Source organism: Lates calcarifer, linkage group LG1 (assembly GCF_001640805.2).
Source record: "Lates calcarifer isolate ASB-BC8 linkage group LG1, TLL_Latcal_v3, whole genome shotgun sequence".
In the NCBI taxonomy this organism is placed as follows: domain Eukaryota; kingdom Metazoa; phylum Chordata; class Actinopteri; family Centropomidae; genus Lates; species Lates calcarifer.
In genome coordinates, this window is record NC_066833.1 from 21,781,507 (window position 1) to 21,798,487 (window position 16,981).

The 16,981-nt window shown below is 39.7% G+C and overlaps 1 protein-coding gene and 1 long non-coding RNA gene across 2 annotated transcripts; one reads left to right on the top strand and one right to left on the bottom strand.

The window, feature by feature from the left end:
• Positions 1 to 1,176: 1,176 nt before the first annotated feature.
• On the bottom strand, positions 1,177 to 15,484 carry LOC108901248 (uncharacterized). Its single transcript, XR_001963869.2, has 3 exons — positions 15,225 to 15,484; positions 14,581 to 14,708; positions 1,177 to 1,313 (listed from the first exon to the last, which is right to left on the bottom strand). It is a non-coding gene; the product is annotated as an uncharacterized LOC108901248 (long non-coding RNA).
• kctd12.1 (potassium channel tetramerisation domain containing 12.1) lies at positions 1,470 to 3,205 on the top strand. The gene has a single exon (XM_018702666.2). The coding sequence runs from the start codon at positions 1,713 to 1,715 to the stop codon at positions 2,577 to 2,579; it is 867 nt and encodes a 288-aa protein (XP_018558182.1). The 5' UTR covers positions 1,470 to 1,712; the 3' UTR covers positions 2,580 to 3,205.
• Positions 15,485 to 16,981: the final 1,497 nt, after the last annotated feature.

Below are 16,981 nucleotides of genomic sequence, written 5' to 3' on the forward strand. Positions count from 1 at the left end.
TGAAATGACAGACTGTGGAAATTCAGCTCTCTGCAATGGGAAGTTTTAAACAAGGAAATGACTGGTAATCACCTGACAGAGGCACGTCTGAACATTTCAATCATTTAACAAGTACTTATTTGCTCTGTATTTTATTGCTTTTAGCTCTTTATTTAAGCCTGTTTACCCATTGCTTTTAACTAATTATTTGAACTATTTAACTAACTAACAATTTCAACTGCCTTCCCATTACTTCAATCATTTATCTTTTACTTTTGTCTGACTGTTTCAACTTCTCTGCTTGCTTACTAACTTGTTTGCCAACTTCAATATTACTGGTTATCTGAAATTAAAAAGGATCAGCATCACAGCAATTTCTAATCACAATTAGAATTTTTTTTTTAGTTGAGTTTGGTTGATTAGTTTACAAAACTCTTAGATCTGAATGACCTGCACGTACAAGTATTATTTACTGATACTTACATCCACTTATATGTGTCTTTTTTTCCATTTTTTTAAAAAGAAGTTATCATTTATGCGTGTCAGATTTTAGTTTGGCCTTTAACTCCTTTAAACTGATACATCAACAAATGTATCAGTCAATTATCGAAAAGGTATTTTTCCCTTTTAACCAACAGAACAAATGCTTCTAGAGGCAGACTGATCAGTGCCACAGATCAACACAGACTGATACAGGTGAGAGGCAACTCATGGTTCACAGTTGTGTAGTCACATGTACAAACGTGACTGTAGAAGCAACAAACACTGCAGTGTTAAATTGCTAAACTTCCGTAGGTCACTGTTGAGTATGATCAAACAGGTGTAATACAGCTTATACTAAAATACAGCGATACACCAAGTATATTTGTGTCCACACAAACATGTTAGAATTCACCTAGTTCTCATGAATATACCTCCCATCAAAGTCAGTCCTCGCCAGGTAAACCAACCTACTGGATTTTAGGATTAGGGTTAAGTGAAGGTCAAGAAAGTCTTCAGGGAATAAATGTCATTCAGAAGTCAATTCAATGTCTGCCTAAAAAATAAAAACAGGTTTGTTTGAGTTATTAATGCATGTGTTGTGGGGACCAATTTCAATTTTAAGCATTTTTTCCAATACTCACTTCTTCCAAGGGCTGCTTGTGTGTTAAGACTGTAAATCTCTCTCTCTCCTCTCCTCTCCTCTCTCTCCTATCTCTCTGATGTGTAAGAGTCTGGCTGCATTTCCTTCACAGCTGCAATGGGTGTCACTCTTTCCATATTTTCCAACCATTCACTGATTTCAAAGCTTGAATAACTTAAGCTGACTCCATGGTTTCTGCTTTTGTATGTTCCTATGGGGCAAAAAAAAGAAAAAGAAAATAATAACATAATTTATTTGATTAATTAAAAACATCAATAAAGGATGGGATGCATTTATATTTATGCCAAACAGGGCAGGAAGAAATAAATCACACATAATCAAATGTGGGCGTTTGGTTTAAGTGATGCTGGAAGAGACAACACGATTTGTTCTCTCTCTCTCTCTGTGTGTGTGCATGTGAGATTGGGGGCTCAAAGGGGACCATGTCTTGACAAGTCAGTCGCTTAACAGTTAAATGTTAAGTTAACAGTCAGCACCTCACGCACGCGCACTCACGCACGCGGTAAGCCCAGGCTTCATAAGCCGGCAGCTGCCACTTTGTTGCTCAGTGTTTCCACTGATCCCACATCAGTGCAGCGGCTCAGAGAAGATGGCACTGGCCGACACAGAGCGTGGAGTGTCCAACTGCGGGGACTCGCTCTCCCCGTTTTCGGAGATCATTGAGCTGAACGTCGGCGGACAGGTTTACGTTACCAGACATAAAACTCTGATCGCCGTCCCAGACTCGCTCCTGTGGAACATGTTCAGCAAGAAGTCACCCAAGGAGTTGGCGAGAGACAGCAAAGGGCGCTTCTTCTTGGACAGGGACGGGTTCTTGTTCCGCTACATCCTTGATTATCTCCGAGACCTGAACTTGGTCCTGCCGGACTACTTCCCCGAGAAAAGTCGACTGCAGAGGGAGGCTGACTTTTTCCAGCTGCGGGACCTCGCCAAACGCCTGAGCCCCCGGGTGAGTAAGGACAATTCAATCAGCGAGGAGATCAGTCAGAGTGACACAGAGGAGGGCGCGCAGCAGTGCGGCTCCTCCAGCGGCATTGAGGCTTTACGCACCATGTCGGTCAGCGGGGCCATGCGCTCCCCGTCACTGGACTCCAGAAAGTCGGGCTACATCACGATAGGATACCGCGGCTCGTACACCATCGGCAGAGACATCCAAACCGACGCCAAATTCAGGAGAGTGGCGCGCATCACGGTTTGCGGGAAGACCTCCCTGGCCAAAGAAGTGTTTGGAGACACGCTGAACGAGAGCAGGGACCCGGACAGACCCCCGGAGAGATACACATCCCGATACTATCTCAAGTATAATTTTCTAGAGCAGGCGTTTGACAAGCTGACAGAGGTGGGCTTCCACATGGTGGCTTGCAGCTCTACGGGCACCTGCGCGTACACCAGCAATGATCCAAACGAGGACAAAATCTGGACAAGCTACACTGAGTATGTCTTCTGTCGGGAATAACAAACAGTATTCATGTCATGTTCGTGTAAATAGACATTTCATAATCTAGAGGAATGTCTTAAAAAAAAAGTATTGCATTTACTGTGTTGAGTGGCAACGTTTGCCAAGAGCAAATAAGTGCAAAAATACTGCCCTGTTCTAAAAATAGCCAAGTATTACCACCTATGACGTTAGCCAAACACAAAATGCCCCCCCACCCAAAAAAATAGATTCTACACCAAGGAATCTGACAGTATGTCAAGAGAAGATTATGCAAGTTGGATGGTCAAAGTGAGAAGAGCATCGATGGAGGTGACACACTCATTCAAAGCCCAATTACGTGGAAAACACCAACAAAATGCCACCATCTCTGTTTCATAGAACTGCATGTGAATGTTTCAGTCATATCTGACTCAGTGCTGTGTGAATTGAGCGACATCCAAGAACAGACAAGCAGCAATTAGTATTCAGTGTCAGTGTAACTTCTAGGCTTGCTTGATCACGTTTGGCCAACTTTTGTATTATCTAATAGGCTCTTTTAGCAGCTCTATCGCTGACATGATTGTAAGTGTATGTGTTTGCCTGGTAGAGTTGTGTTTTGTTAAACTTGTTCAGATGAAATAAAATCTTCTACTCTGTTATTCTCAGCCCTTTGCCAACCATCCTATCTTCTTTTTTCATGCATCTACCCCAGAGGTGTACAGTGTACACAAAACACTGGCATTCACCTCCCCTCCCCAACCTTTTAAATTTGAACTCAGTGGGGAATCAAAGAGTTAGCCTCAAAGAGAGATGCCCTACCCGGGAACCTCAGCCCATCATGGCACTGAAGAGACCGCCTCAACAAAATCTGTTTCCACCCAGAGGAGGCCACATGGGCAGAACTGAAATGTACGTGGTAGTACTGTGTCTAAACTCTTCATTGTTTTCTTGTCTGACTTCCGAAATCCTGACTGTGAACTTTGCTCGGCTCTGAATTAGAGCATCACTCTTTTAAACTGCCATTTCCAGGCACGGCGTCTATTTTCTATTCAACTTTGCCCTGTTATTAAATCACGCAACAAAAAACATAGTTAGCATGTAAATATTGCAGGGGGATCGTTTGCCACCTCTCCATTTTGTCACACAAGCTCAGCTGCATGCCATGTGGATGCAAATAGTGCAGCTGTGCACACATGATGTCATTATCATTTCAAGTGTAAATAATGAAAGGGTCCAGCTGCACACAAATAGGAGGGTTCAGTCTGCCAGGGACTGTGGATGAATGGAGAGTCGATGGGGTGCACCTCTGCTGCACGAGCAGAATTATTTGACTGCCCAGTGTACAGTCAGCCCTGGATTATGTGTTTCATTCAAAGCAGACATGAAAAATGGCCTTATATGTATGGGATTATGGAACATCAGGGGCTTATAGACCAGAGGCAAGTGACGTAACCTCTGTAGGGGTCTGGGGACATCCTCCCAGAGGGAACATCTGTGGGTTTCATGTGGTAAACACATCAGTCTGGTTCAGCTTGGCCTTAAAAAGTTGGGGTAAATGTGCAGTTTGGGCAGGAATGAAAATTATCGTAGGGGTAGAGATCGCTCTGGGTATCACTGTGGATGTCTTTTTCACTAAAGATAACTTTGGCACATCACAATAGGACAAGCAAAATAAATTTAATGATGGCTGAATTCCATTTAGCTGCTTCAGTTTCAGGGTCGTGCATGCTGGATCACTCTCACAGCTTATTAGGACACATGAATACCTAAATTGTTAGCACCTAAAAATGAACTTGATACCTTGCCTGATGTTTTGAGTCAAGCACAAGGGCTCAGGAAAGCATTCTTTACTTGGAAGCCTAAATTGGCCCTATTCCTCGCTTCGGTATTTCCAAGAAGCTCAAAATTTATTGTTGGCTGCTTTGTTGGTCTCATATAAGAGAAACTACAGATGACACAGACAGACTTGTGGCAGCCCAAATGAGTGAGGTTTACTGCACGTACAATCCAGCTGGATGACAGCACAGAAGTAGCAGCTGCAGTAACTGAGATGATTCCTCACAGACATCTGCCTTGATAGACTCAATATTGACTTGATATTGTCACACGCCTGCATATATGTAAATGATTCTGTGTTGGATGGGAGTGCGCATTTGCAACGCAGTGATGTTTCCGATTTAAATAAATGTGCTATACCCTTGAAAACAGAGAATTCTACAAAATCTAAGATGAGACAATCAGGACAAACACAAGACGTCTCAGAAACTTATGGTGTTCAAAGGAATTAAGCATTTTCAGGTCAAGTGAATGATCTTGGGATTTGAATTCGAGTAACCCTCATGCCAATCCCCAATCATCCATGATGATTGATAGGTCAAGACCTCATGCAAAATTTCTTTTATGTTTTTTTTTTTGTTGTTGTAAATATAGAAAACGCAGGAGACAGTAGCAATTACTCTGTTGTTGTTTGTACCAACATTCATTGGACCAAATGCAGGGAAACACCCTGGATCAGCTGCCAGTCCGTCACAGATATCGGCCCACAAACAATGACTGACTCACACCCACATTTACGCACAGTGCAGTTATGAGCAAATTGAGTGAGCGAGTCTCCACAACACACGCATGTTTCTGGACTGTGGGAGGAAACCCACTCGAACATGTGCAGCAAAGGCTGTCATTTATTGCCCAACAAATCGCTCAAGCTGTTGGAACACATGCACACGCAGTCCCATTGTGCACTTGTTGAAATTAATACATTTCTGCCAGTTAATAGAGAGCAGTTAACAGTTAATAGAGAGCAGCATTTTATACCTCCGCAGGGACACTTAATATCTCCAATTTGAATTAAATGATAAGGAATCGCAAATTAGAGTCCAATCAGTCAGGCGTTTCAGTTTTACTGCTCTGCACTGTCATTTTATTTATATGTATCTTTACATTGTAAGTGCTTCATTCGGGCTAGACTTCAGTTGTTTTATTAGTGTTTAGTTACAATTTAATTGGTAGCTAGCAGCACTTGGATATCTTTAAGCCACAGTATCAAACTAAAAAAATAAATGTAAATGTATCACTTGCACTGTAGATTTTTAATTGACAAGCCACTACCCATTTTAAAATAAGATATACTCTGGAGTTAGCAGTTTGCATTAGCATCATTCATACATTAAAAATAATTACAATCAACAATAAAAAACCAGAAAGACCAATAAAACCAATGAAAGCAATATGACTGATTGCACAAAAGTATTACACACTGCAGCAGAATATTGCACAGTAAAGCTAACAAGGAGAGTATTTCACATGCCAATATGACCTTGTAAAGTTCAACCAATACAGTATTTGACTACTGCTAATTAACATCTTAATGGAAGATGGAGTAAATAACAGTTCAGTCTACATTTTGGGACTTTAATCCATTGACCAGAATATAGTTTTGAGAAGTGCTCTTATGAAACAACATAACAGAACAACCAATATGATCCTAGGTGATACTGAACTGTGAGAGGAAATAATGTGACAGTGAGAACAATGTACACGAATATACACAGTGAACGCAAATGACAGCTGCTGACATTTACCATAAATTCCCATGACTGTGTTGCCTCTCAGTAAAATGGAAATGTAATAAATGGCTTGTCAGGTTTTTCGCTTTCAATGATAACAGAGAACAAAAGAGGGAAGCTGTGAGACAAAGTGAGTCAGGGAGTGAAGTAAAATAGGAAAACTGAGAGAAAATGACTTTTGATTGTCAACCATTGTTACTGTTCTTTCCTCTCTCATAATCTTAGCTCCATTTCTAACATTTGTTCTTTTCTCTGCGCATGCTCTGCACTGAGCTCCCTGACATGAACCTCAGCAGATCAGGACTGTTTGAATTCCATGCATGGGTCCAGGATGGGTTTCAGCTTCCTGAGTTATTTTAGATCAAAGTCGGTTTCATTAGCACATCACAACAGTAACTCTGGACCAAAGGCTTCATTATTCTAATTAAATTCGGAGTCTGAAATACATTTTAAACTTGACTTCAGAATAGGGGATATGCATCAGTCAGTGTGAAAGCGTAACATTATAGTGTGTCTTGTGGTAAAAAGGCTCGTGGTGTTAACAGAACCCAGGAGCAACAAGAGAATCCACTGGTGAGTGCAGTATTAAAAGATCTATCAAAAATATTGTCCATCTACTCACAGTTTAAACCACAGTCAGCCTCTACAGTGCAATGTGCAACACTATTCTTTCAGTACTAAAAAGACGCAAGGTATTTAAGAATGTCAGCCATCTTATTAGAAAACCACCATCATTTCATTTGGTTCTTATTCTTTGTAAAGTGAAGGCAGAATAGTAACAAAGACACGTCAACAGGAATGTACACAGACATTATGGAAAAAGGAAATGGAATAATTTACAGCCAGTTCACTGCACCTTTATCCCTAACATGCTCACACTTAAAACAATTTACTCTTTAATTGTTACTTTTATTGAATAGTTCATAGGAGACACAGAGAACAAGAAAGGTTTCACTATCATTAATGTTCACCACCAGTAAGTGTGATGTCATGTGAACATAACAGCAGTGTTCATTTAGCCTAAAAAAGAATAATAATAAACAATGGGTCAGTTGGGTGTGTGAGATGCTGAGAAGATGTTCAGGTCAAGGCACTTTATCATAAAAAAACAAAAAACAATCTTAGTTTCAGGCAAACAAACAATAACTGTACCTACAAAGAAGAGCCTACATTCTGCTCATTCACATCCAAATACACAAGGAAGGCATCCATCCATCCATTATCTATATTGCTTATCCTTAAGGATAAGGATATTATTATATATCCTTAAGGATAAGCAATATATAATAATAATGGCCCCAGCTGACACCAGGCGAGAGGCAGGGGTACACCCAGGACAGATTGCCAGTGTATCACAGGTATCACATATACAAACAACCATTCACACTCACATTCACACCTGGGGGCAATTTAGAGTCAGTCACCAATTAACCTGCATGTCTTGTGGGAGGAAACTCAGAGAGAACCAATGCAGGCACAGGAAAAACAAGCCCTGCGCGAACCAGGGTTCGAACCCAAAACTTTCTTGCTGTGAGGCGACAGTGCACACCACTGCAACAAGGAAGGCATGAAGAGAAAAGGTTCCTTCTCAAATTACTGAAGGAATGACTGCCGACGCTGAGAGCTCAGCATGAATGGGGGCTCGCTATGAGATGAGGATAACAGCTGCAGCAATAACAATAATAATATTAGCAGTAATACTACGTTAGAGATAGCGATGATTATTTATTTGGTCCAGAGGAACACTTCAGCCATAGGGGGGTCATAAGGGGTCTCAGCTCAACCCACTGCAGCCGCTGCATTTAGATGAAATACACAAATTACAAATACAAGACAAGATATGAGAGAGAAAAAAACACTGAGCCTTAAGTGTAATGTCACTGCTGCTATTGTTATAACACCAATAACATAAGACTAAACACATCTCACATATGGCAAATTATGTCGCTGCCATTGCATGGCACAGAAAATCGATTTTTATGAGAGTTTCGAATGGTCATTGCTCCTACTAATTAATTCAGATTCCTTTTATTTTAGACTAATGCTAGACAACTGCAGAAGTCACCGTTTGTGATCAGCAGCCTCCAGACTAATGCAATCTCTCCTGATCACCTGAGCTGAGATGCTGCTCTATCCATCTATGTGGCCATTAAACCTCCCACCTTTCATGCCAGCTGAGTTCTTTTGAAAATTACAGTCATCAAATAGAAAATGCTCTTTCCACAGCTGCTGTGCACCTCTATAAAAGCTGCCTTATACACTGGGGCCACTCGTCTCACACAGAGGCCTTTCACTGAGTGTTCTCTGCATTCTTGGGGTTATTAATCAACTGTCCTTTTAAGAAAGCACGCTTTTAATTCCTATGTGGTCGTACCTGATTGCAGATACCCTTTATGCCTTTTTCTCCATTTGAGCTCCATACCAAAACCACCTTTTCATACAGAAAATCCTTTTTGAACTCTTGAGCTTTTTCTTGATTTCATGGCCTTTAAGGAATTGAAGGACCTTATGTTCAGATTTTTTTTTTTTTTTTGTGAAACTACTGTTCCAAAAGTCAGCTATTTTTGTTTCTGTGTATTTAGTTTCCAAATCTTTTTCATGACAACACACCGCATGTAGTTTCCTTACATACTTTCCAATATGTATATGTCTCATAATGTATTGTGTAAGGTCAGAAGTGTTTCTCTTTTCTCGCTGAACCCGGGAGGTTGTTATGAGCTGCCTGAGTCACCCCGTAAGAGAAGAATCAGTCCACAATGACAGGGTTGCGCCTGCATTAATGTGGTTCGTGGTATTCACATGAATTCAGAAGGCTCGTTTTCGAAGCCATTGCTCTACTTTCAGGTTTTGCACATCTGGCTTAGTTTTGGGGAAAAAAAAAAAATCTTTTCTGCATATAGGAGACAGAATTACAGAGTGCAGTGGCATAAATAATAACTCTAAAGGCAAGTAACAAGTCAAGATGCTCATGTCTGAGTTTAGAAATAGCTTTGATTAATGTACTGATGTATTACTTTGGACAGAAGTGCAAATCAGAATCAAGTGAAGTGAATAACTGCTGTGCTCTGCAGCAACAGCTCTGGTGCAGTACAATATGTGGTAATTACCGCACTACCAGGGAAAAAGCAATCAGTTCTTAACAGCTCTTTTTTCACAGCTGGAACTCCAACTTGGCCTCTCACAACTTTCAAATGTATTTTCAACAATTAAAGGATAACTGCACTTGTGTGATAATTTAAATTGTAAGGCTTGAAACACTGAATTTAGCATTTCTTTTATAAGTGCCAATCTGAGTGATGTGAACTTAAGATGTGAACTCTCACTCTGTTCATGTTACAGCTAAACTTTTTGCCCACGGCGTGTTTTTTTTTTTTTTCTTCTGATAATATTTGTATGGAATAACTTTTGAAAGGATTCCCACTGGTACCTTCAGTAAGGGTTTAGTCAGTACCACTCTTACGTCTCTATAGTAAATATGTGGCTGATAAAACTGGAAGCAAGCTATTATAGCTTTAACCTTTTGGATTCTCTGCTGGTTGCCTTAAAACCACTCTGAACCAAGAAATAGGCTTTTTATACATGTTATATAGACAAGATTTAACATGTTTATTAGTGACCTTTAGAGGTGCTGACAGGTGGATTTTGTGTCCCTTGGTCAGAGCCAGGATAGCCGTTTGTTTCCCCCTCTTTCAAAAATGTTAAACTATGCTTTTAAACCAAATTCACTGGAATGAATGAGTCTACAGTAGGCTACAGTAGCAAGACACTTGATCTATATTGAGGCTTTTTCAATGAACTGGATTAGAGAATATATAGTATATATGGACATTAAGAGATGATTTTATGCAGTAAAAGAATTAAAAATACAAAAAAGCATACAGAGAAAAATTATCCACTCCTGTAACGTGGGCAGCCAGACATCTCAAATAATTATTTTGGCACTGATTACAAATATTTTTAGTCGTGCTAAGCTGCCAGAGTCTTCCTAATTCCTCCAAAAGTATATGCGACATTCAAAAGCCAGTTTGAATTTCATGCAAAGGAAGCACTTTAAAGCATATAATTATTGTGTGATTAAGAACAACCTTTTTTTCCAGTTTGGTATTAGTTTGCACATTTCTGTCGGGCAGAACGCTGAGGATGTAATTTTCCACAAAAGCCAACAGATGCAAACAGATTATTTGCGGTCTAAGATGAATTCGGTCCAACAATAATTTTTTTTTTTTTGAAAATACTCCAAGGACATTATTTGTATCTGCATTGGTAAGGTCTACCCTTTGAGCAAAAATGTCAAATACTTCTTTAAACACAAACTGAACTTTCAGATAGGATTCAAACACAAACACCACCCTGCCTCTAGCTAAACAGGAGAGTATGTGAGGATACAGTTCTATTTATTCCATTTTCTGGGAATTTCCTCTACAGGACGACTACTGTGATGGCTGACCTCACAACTAAAAATACACAAACCACAGAGCCACAAGAGAATTGTTATTCATAGTAAACCTTACATAGCTGAGTTACATCCAAACCAAGTCAACAAGTTAATTTGTGCTTCTCTCTTGTTGTTTTTGTTTGTTTGTCTGTTCTTCCTTGTACTTTTACAAACACATAAAAATATAAAATACACAGTGGAAGGGTGCAGGACAGGATTTCTTTTCCTTAACTCCCTTTAACATCATCCAGAATTAGTTACAATTCAAAACAAAAAGACCATGCATGTTATTGCAAGCTATACTGGATAAAAATGAAGAAACAGTGAGAGGATATTAAGGCATGAGGATACAAATCACAGCAGCACTCTCAGAAACTGATACAACCACCACGACAGCTGTAGTGCTCAGATAAAAAGGAATAAATGCCTGTATCTGTCATATCAGATTCAAAGCAAGAACAGGTGGGGAAAAAAACATTCTGTACACAGAATTTCACAGGTGATTTCATCCAGCTCGATTTGAGCTTTGCTGCATTGCTCATCTGCACGCTGGCTGTCTGACAATCCTCAATTTTTAGCAGGAGAATAAATACTGGAGGAGTTGACGGAAACCCCTACAGACATTACATAACCCACGCTAAATCAATATCAGCCGACAGGGACACAATACAGGTGGATTATGCTTCTTTTTGAGTGGTTTTTCCCTTTAATTTTTGCACTTGGATCAAGTAAAAAAGAACAGTCCTCTCTCAGGAGTTACATCAGGCCGACAGTAGAACAGACAGGTAGGAGATGTCCATCAAAGCCAGCGTGTTGTCAAAAGCACAGAACTGAAGCACGAGCTGTGCAGGATGTCTGTGGTGTAATATGTGTGATCACAGCAATTACTGTTCCCATGTTCAGGAACAAGAACAATGCAGCAACGAATGCAGCGTGAAGACCTATAGAAATTCAATCTGTGCTAGCCAAACTGCCAAACATCTAACATCTGCTTGACTCTTTTCTGACAGATGTCCGCCTCCTCTGCAGGACTTGTTTACAGGTTACAGCTTGATTAGATAACTGGGTCGAATAAGCTTCCTTCACTGCAGACAGCCTTTAATTTTCAAATATGCAAGGGCACATAAGAGTCTTCTTTTGTTCTGTGAATTAACATATATGTCACGGCTTATATTGGTTACCAAGGATACGGATGAAGATGTAAAAGCTTATCATCTATGCTTAAAATTTAGTCAAAGCCAAAATTAAGAGAAAATAGAAATATATGAACTCATCGTGTGTTTTAGGTGGGGATGCAGAGAGACGAGTTTCCAGAAATCAAATGTTCTGCCACTGGAGCTTCAACCTTGAGGCAAAGCTTAGACTGAATGTTCTGGCAAACATCACTGGAGTTATTTTGATGCTAGAAAAGCTACACACCAGAGCACAACTCTTGGTCTGGTCCATGTAACTGTTGCCACAGTCCTGCAAAAGGCATGCGTACATGCATTTCCATCTTTTCAGTTTAACATTCAATGAATCTCTCTCTTCTAAAAAACAATTCTTCAAGCTCATCAGTCGAGGTATAACACAGTAAATGACACATGCCCGGGCTTGTGAATACCTGTAGAATGATATTGTGACCTGGAAGATAATAACTGAAAAGAGATTCCCAAGGCACTTAGGGTGATATTTGTAGCTGAAGAATAGATTTTTATTGCCATTTCTTTCAAGAACATTGGCCAGATTCATAGAGAGTCTCGCAGGTACTCAAGCATGTCCTTTACACTCTTTACTATTTTGTTTAATTGAACAGAAAAATGCAGGTTATGCATCTGCAGTCAATTAAAGCCTGATTTTGCTGAATAGTTCAAATTAAAGGCTGGTGATATTCTATACTCTTTAAAGAAAATCCAATCAATAATAAAATGATGATGATAATTGAAAAGACTGAACACCTTTGATTTAAGCCTTTTCGAAATTTATCTCAAAATCTCATTATACTGAACTAATAATTATGTCCTCCCTGTTATACTGTAAGAAACTTCAGTCAAGACTTCAGACGGTGTCCTGAATCACCCAGCAGTTACTGTTATTCTTCAACAGAGCACTGACTGACTCTCACAGAGAAACCTTTAACTGTGCGTCAATCTTGGCTATTAATAAAGAGAGCTCAGCAGTCTGCAGTCAAATACCACTTGTGTATTGACTCTCATGATGTTTACAAAAAGTGTCTCACTTGGATCCCCCACAGAGCATCAGAAAACCAGCTTGGATCTGCCAGATAGTCGTACGGCTGCTTTGGAAAGCAGTGAACTGCCTGACAATGATAAAGTCCTGATGACTACATTTAAAGCCTTACTGAAGTCACCACTAATAAATGGTTGAGTTTTACCAGCAACCTGAACTGCGGTGTCATAACTTAAATCTCTGGTAAGAGCTCGTTATTATGTGAAGTGGGAGCAGGCAGGAAATCTTATATGAAAAACACACACTGGTGGAATAAATTAAGGGTTGAGTGTGATTAGGCAGCGTCTCCTTCATCATTTCATCTGGATCAAATTCAAGTGGTGGATTAGGTGAGCTGAAGGGAGGCAAAAGATTTAAGAGCACTGGAAAAACTTTGTCATTTAGGATTTCACTCCTTATTTTAGGGGCTGTCGTGCTCCGAGCCATGATGAATTTTTTAATTTATTAACATGCTTGTTGACTGTGTCTTGGCTCAGTGCATTAATTCTCTTGAATCCAGGTTTAATGAGCTATAGATGACCCATGAAGACATTGCCTAGCTGTAAATGATTGTTTCTCAGTGATGCTCACACAGATTGTTTTGTGGCTGATGACGACAGTGCGACAGGTGGCCTAAGGAGTTCATTCTCAGTACATTCCTTTTTTACCGCGACGCATTGATCACACTGAGACAGGTGACATTTAAAAGACACTGCGGTCGTTCAGGGAGATTTTTCTGGGAATGTAAAGGTCACATGATGCCAGGGTAACACAAAATGCCAAAAATATTCAAGCTGCTTGTTTTTTTTTTTGTTTTTTTTTTCAGGGGGACAGTGATAATAACTGGGTGTTTTGGAAATATGGTTTGGTCTGAGTTTAAATTATTGTAGTTTAGCTTTCAAATATTAATCAATTAATTAAAATAAAATTACTTTTTGTTTTATGCCCTATCACACATAGAGCATACAGTATGTACCGTAGATCATTCACTGGGGCAGTGGTTCAATCTAGGGGTCAGGAGACTTCATGGGATCCCAACATAAATCTGAGCGGCCGCAAGATGATCAACAAGACAGAAAGCAAGAACAACAAAACATCTTGTGTGCTACACAACTGTAGCTAACTAAAATGCTCTGGCCATTGTTACAGCAGTTTAGTGTCACTTTAGCAGTACACAATATATGAATAACAAACATTACCTGCACTGGCTGGTGTACTTTGGTGAAGAACATGAGCTCCAGCTAGGTGTATAACTGCAAAGGTTAGTGCTTAGTGTGTTTAGCCATCATTGCTTTCAGGTGAGCTTAGCCTTCCTGTTTCACTGTCATATATACATATATATATATATATATATATATATTTTCATTTATATATATATATATAAATGAAAAAGTAAAACCTATTTCATGCTCCACTTTCATTATTTAACTTAATGTATTATTTACTAATGTATTCCGTTATATTGTGTCTCATCTGATAACCTTTCACTGCCTTTTGTCAGTTTCAGGACTCCATAATCTGCAACCTGTAACATGGGGGCTGTAAGTAGACACATACAGCTTCATTCTAAAAGGTCATGCGACAAAAAGCCTTGGAACCAATGGCCTGGATTAGCTCTTCTCTCTGTGCTGCTGTCTTTACCCTCTATTGGGAATCAGCTGTGTCTGTCAGCCGCCACTGTTTTCAGGTCCATTGGATCTATATAATATAAGGCCTATGGACCCGGTTTTTATATTCTACACCAATCGTTTACTGCTGAGACACCACCGCGTTCTTTTCCTCATCACTTACATCTGGCCTCTGTTCTTGCCTTTTGTTGTTCCCCACTCACCCAAGTTGGCCTTGAGGGGTGTCACTTCACTCTCTGATCAAAAGCACCAGTCAAACGGACGGAGACAAAGGTCTACTGACTGCTGGGAACCACCCTGACAGATCACAGAGAAAGGCATCATTGTGGTCCTGTGGGAGAGATACGGACAGCACTCATGTGGATTCAGAAGAAAATTGGTTTGCATCAGCAGCATGCATGTAATAACAGGAAACATTCAGTTTTTGAACATTTTATTCTTCACAGATGTAGACAGTTGGAGATATCTGCACAACTGGGCAGAACTTTGATGTGACTACTGTAGTAAAGTGAAGTTTTTAGCACTGACACCCTGTGGCTGTATTTCTATAAGGATCAGTTTACCCAAAATCACACCAAAAAAAAGCTATTTTCAGCTTCTTCCTAAATATAGCTGATTATCCTGCTGATTTACTCCATTTCTTTGGGATGTTTCACTATGGAAAAAGTCCCAATGAAAACTCGAGGTCTGTAAATTATTCAGAGCAGTGATTTTCAAAGCAGCAACAGTGGCACGCAGCTTGTGGAGGCAATTAAGGTACAGGCGTTAAGATTATACTGAGTCATAATTCAGTCAAACCTGAACACACAGCCACGATATACATATTTTTAGATCTAGGAAGACTTACGTTTCTCGAGAATGTCATTTTCTCCGATGTCCGTCGCAGTTAACGTCCATAAATCCGCTTACAAATCTTTAAAAAACGACACTTCACCATAGAAGTAAAACTTAGTAGTTGTCTGTACATACATGGCTTCAGACAGGTACCACTAATAGCTACTTCAATATACTTTTAATGGTACCAATCCGTCAAAAATGTGAACAAGTATGTGATAAGTCAAAACGATTTGTACAACAGTTGTAGCCCACAGTGTAATCAATGGCAACATTGCACTTCCTGTTTATGCTCCCCAAAGCAATATGGGAAAGGTAGTTCTTTGGCAGTTTTAAGCCTCAAACAAAATTTCATTAACCTCTGTTGAATCAAATCTCAAATACAGATAATTTACAGATCTGCTGTTGAGGTGGACAGGAAATAACACTGAAAAGGAAATAAGAACTTTGCCAGTGTTTTTTTTTTTTTATTTTATTTTTAAAAATTTTTTAGACAGATCCAGGCTGATTCCTCCTGCTTCCTGTCTTTACGCTGGACTAGGATAACTGCCTCCTGGCTGTGCTTTCAAATCCAGTGCACAGACATCTGTCTGGATCTATGAATCATCTAACTCTCAGAAAGCAACATATCTTATAAAATGTAGTACTATCACACCACTATTTTAGAATATATCAGAAAAAAGCTTGAAAACTCAACCATACCACCAATTTCCTCAGAAAAAAAGTAGTCATCGTTCTCATGTGTGACCCTCTGTGTGTTTATGCAGAGGTAAAATCACATCAGGCGTTTGTGTTTCTCTCTTTCTCTTGTGGTGTCCCCTGACTTTCAGTAGCAGACACATTGAGCTGCATTCATGCTATTTAATTTGTGTGTGTGTGTGTGTGTGTGTGTGTGTGTGTGTGTTTGTATCTGGGAATGATGCATGCCAACCTAACCTGCTTTGATGCTGAGCACTCTCTGGTCAGCCTCCTTTGTTGTGGTTTGTCTGGTGCTGTCCTGTGTATGAAGCTCCTGGAGGAATAGCTGTCCTCTGTGTTAGGTACTGTTTGAGCCCTGGCACTGCTTAAATAATGACAACAGCTCAACTAGAGGAGACCGTTGGTTATTCAACCTATACTGATATCTACTTCCAACAGACTGACTCATGTACTGCAGTTCAACCCTTACAATTAATGCATACTTGAATTGGTGTGGAAGTCAATTGAATTTACAGAAACCTAATGACTGGCCTGTTTCCTACTATAATTCTCTCAGAGTGTTGGAGGCAATTATGTTGTTTCATTTCCTTTTTTTGTGTTTTTCCAAATGACCTTATTCAGATCTTATTACTGCCTTAAAATATGACTGTGTGCATTATAGCAAAGATTTCCTCAGTCTAACTTTGTTAGCATTGTTGCTATAATTTTAAAGTCAGTTTCACAGTCCTGTGCAAGCCTTTTTGTCTTTTAAAGTGGTTAGGGAATCTTTAAGTTATCTAATGAACGTCCCTTATATTATGAAAGGGACAAATTGCTTTTCTTCTATTTGAACATGTCTCCTAGGACATCCTTTGGTAGTTACAAGAAATTGTTTCAAATGGAGTCAAATGGAGTATGTACGACATCTTGATTCTTCATACATCCAGCCATAACATATTGATTGGGAATGGTGGAGTGATAAGTCCCAGATGCGACTTTGAAATGCAGAGGTGGGTTAAGATTCATTACAGTGACTCATCCGGGACTGCAGCGACATGATTATCAGCAATGCACAATGATATCATGTGTTTT

Coding starts and splice junctions, on each gene's coding strand:
- kctd12.1 (XM_018702666.2), top strand. CDS start 1,713: ATGGCACTGGCCGACACAGAGCGTGGAGTGTCCAACTGCGGGGACTCG.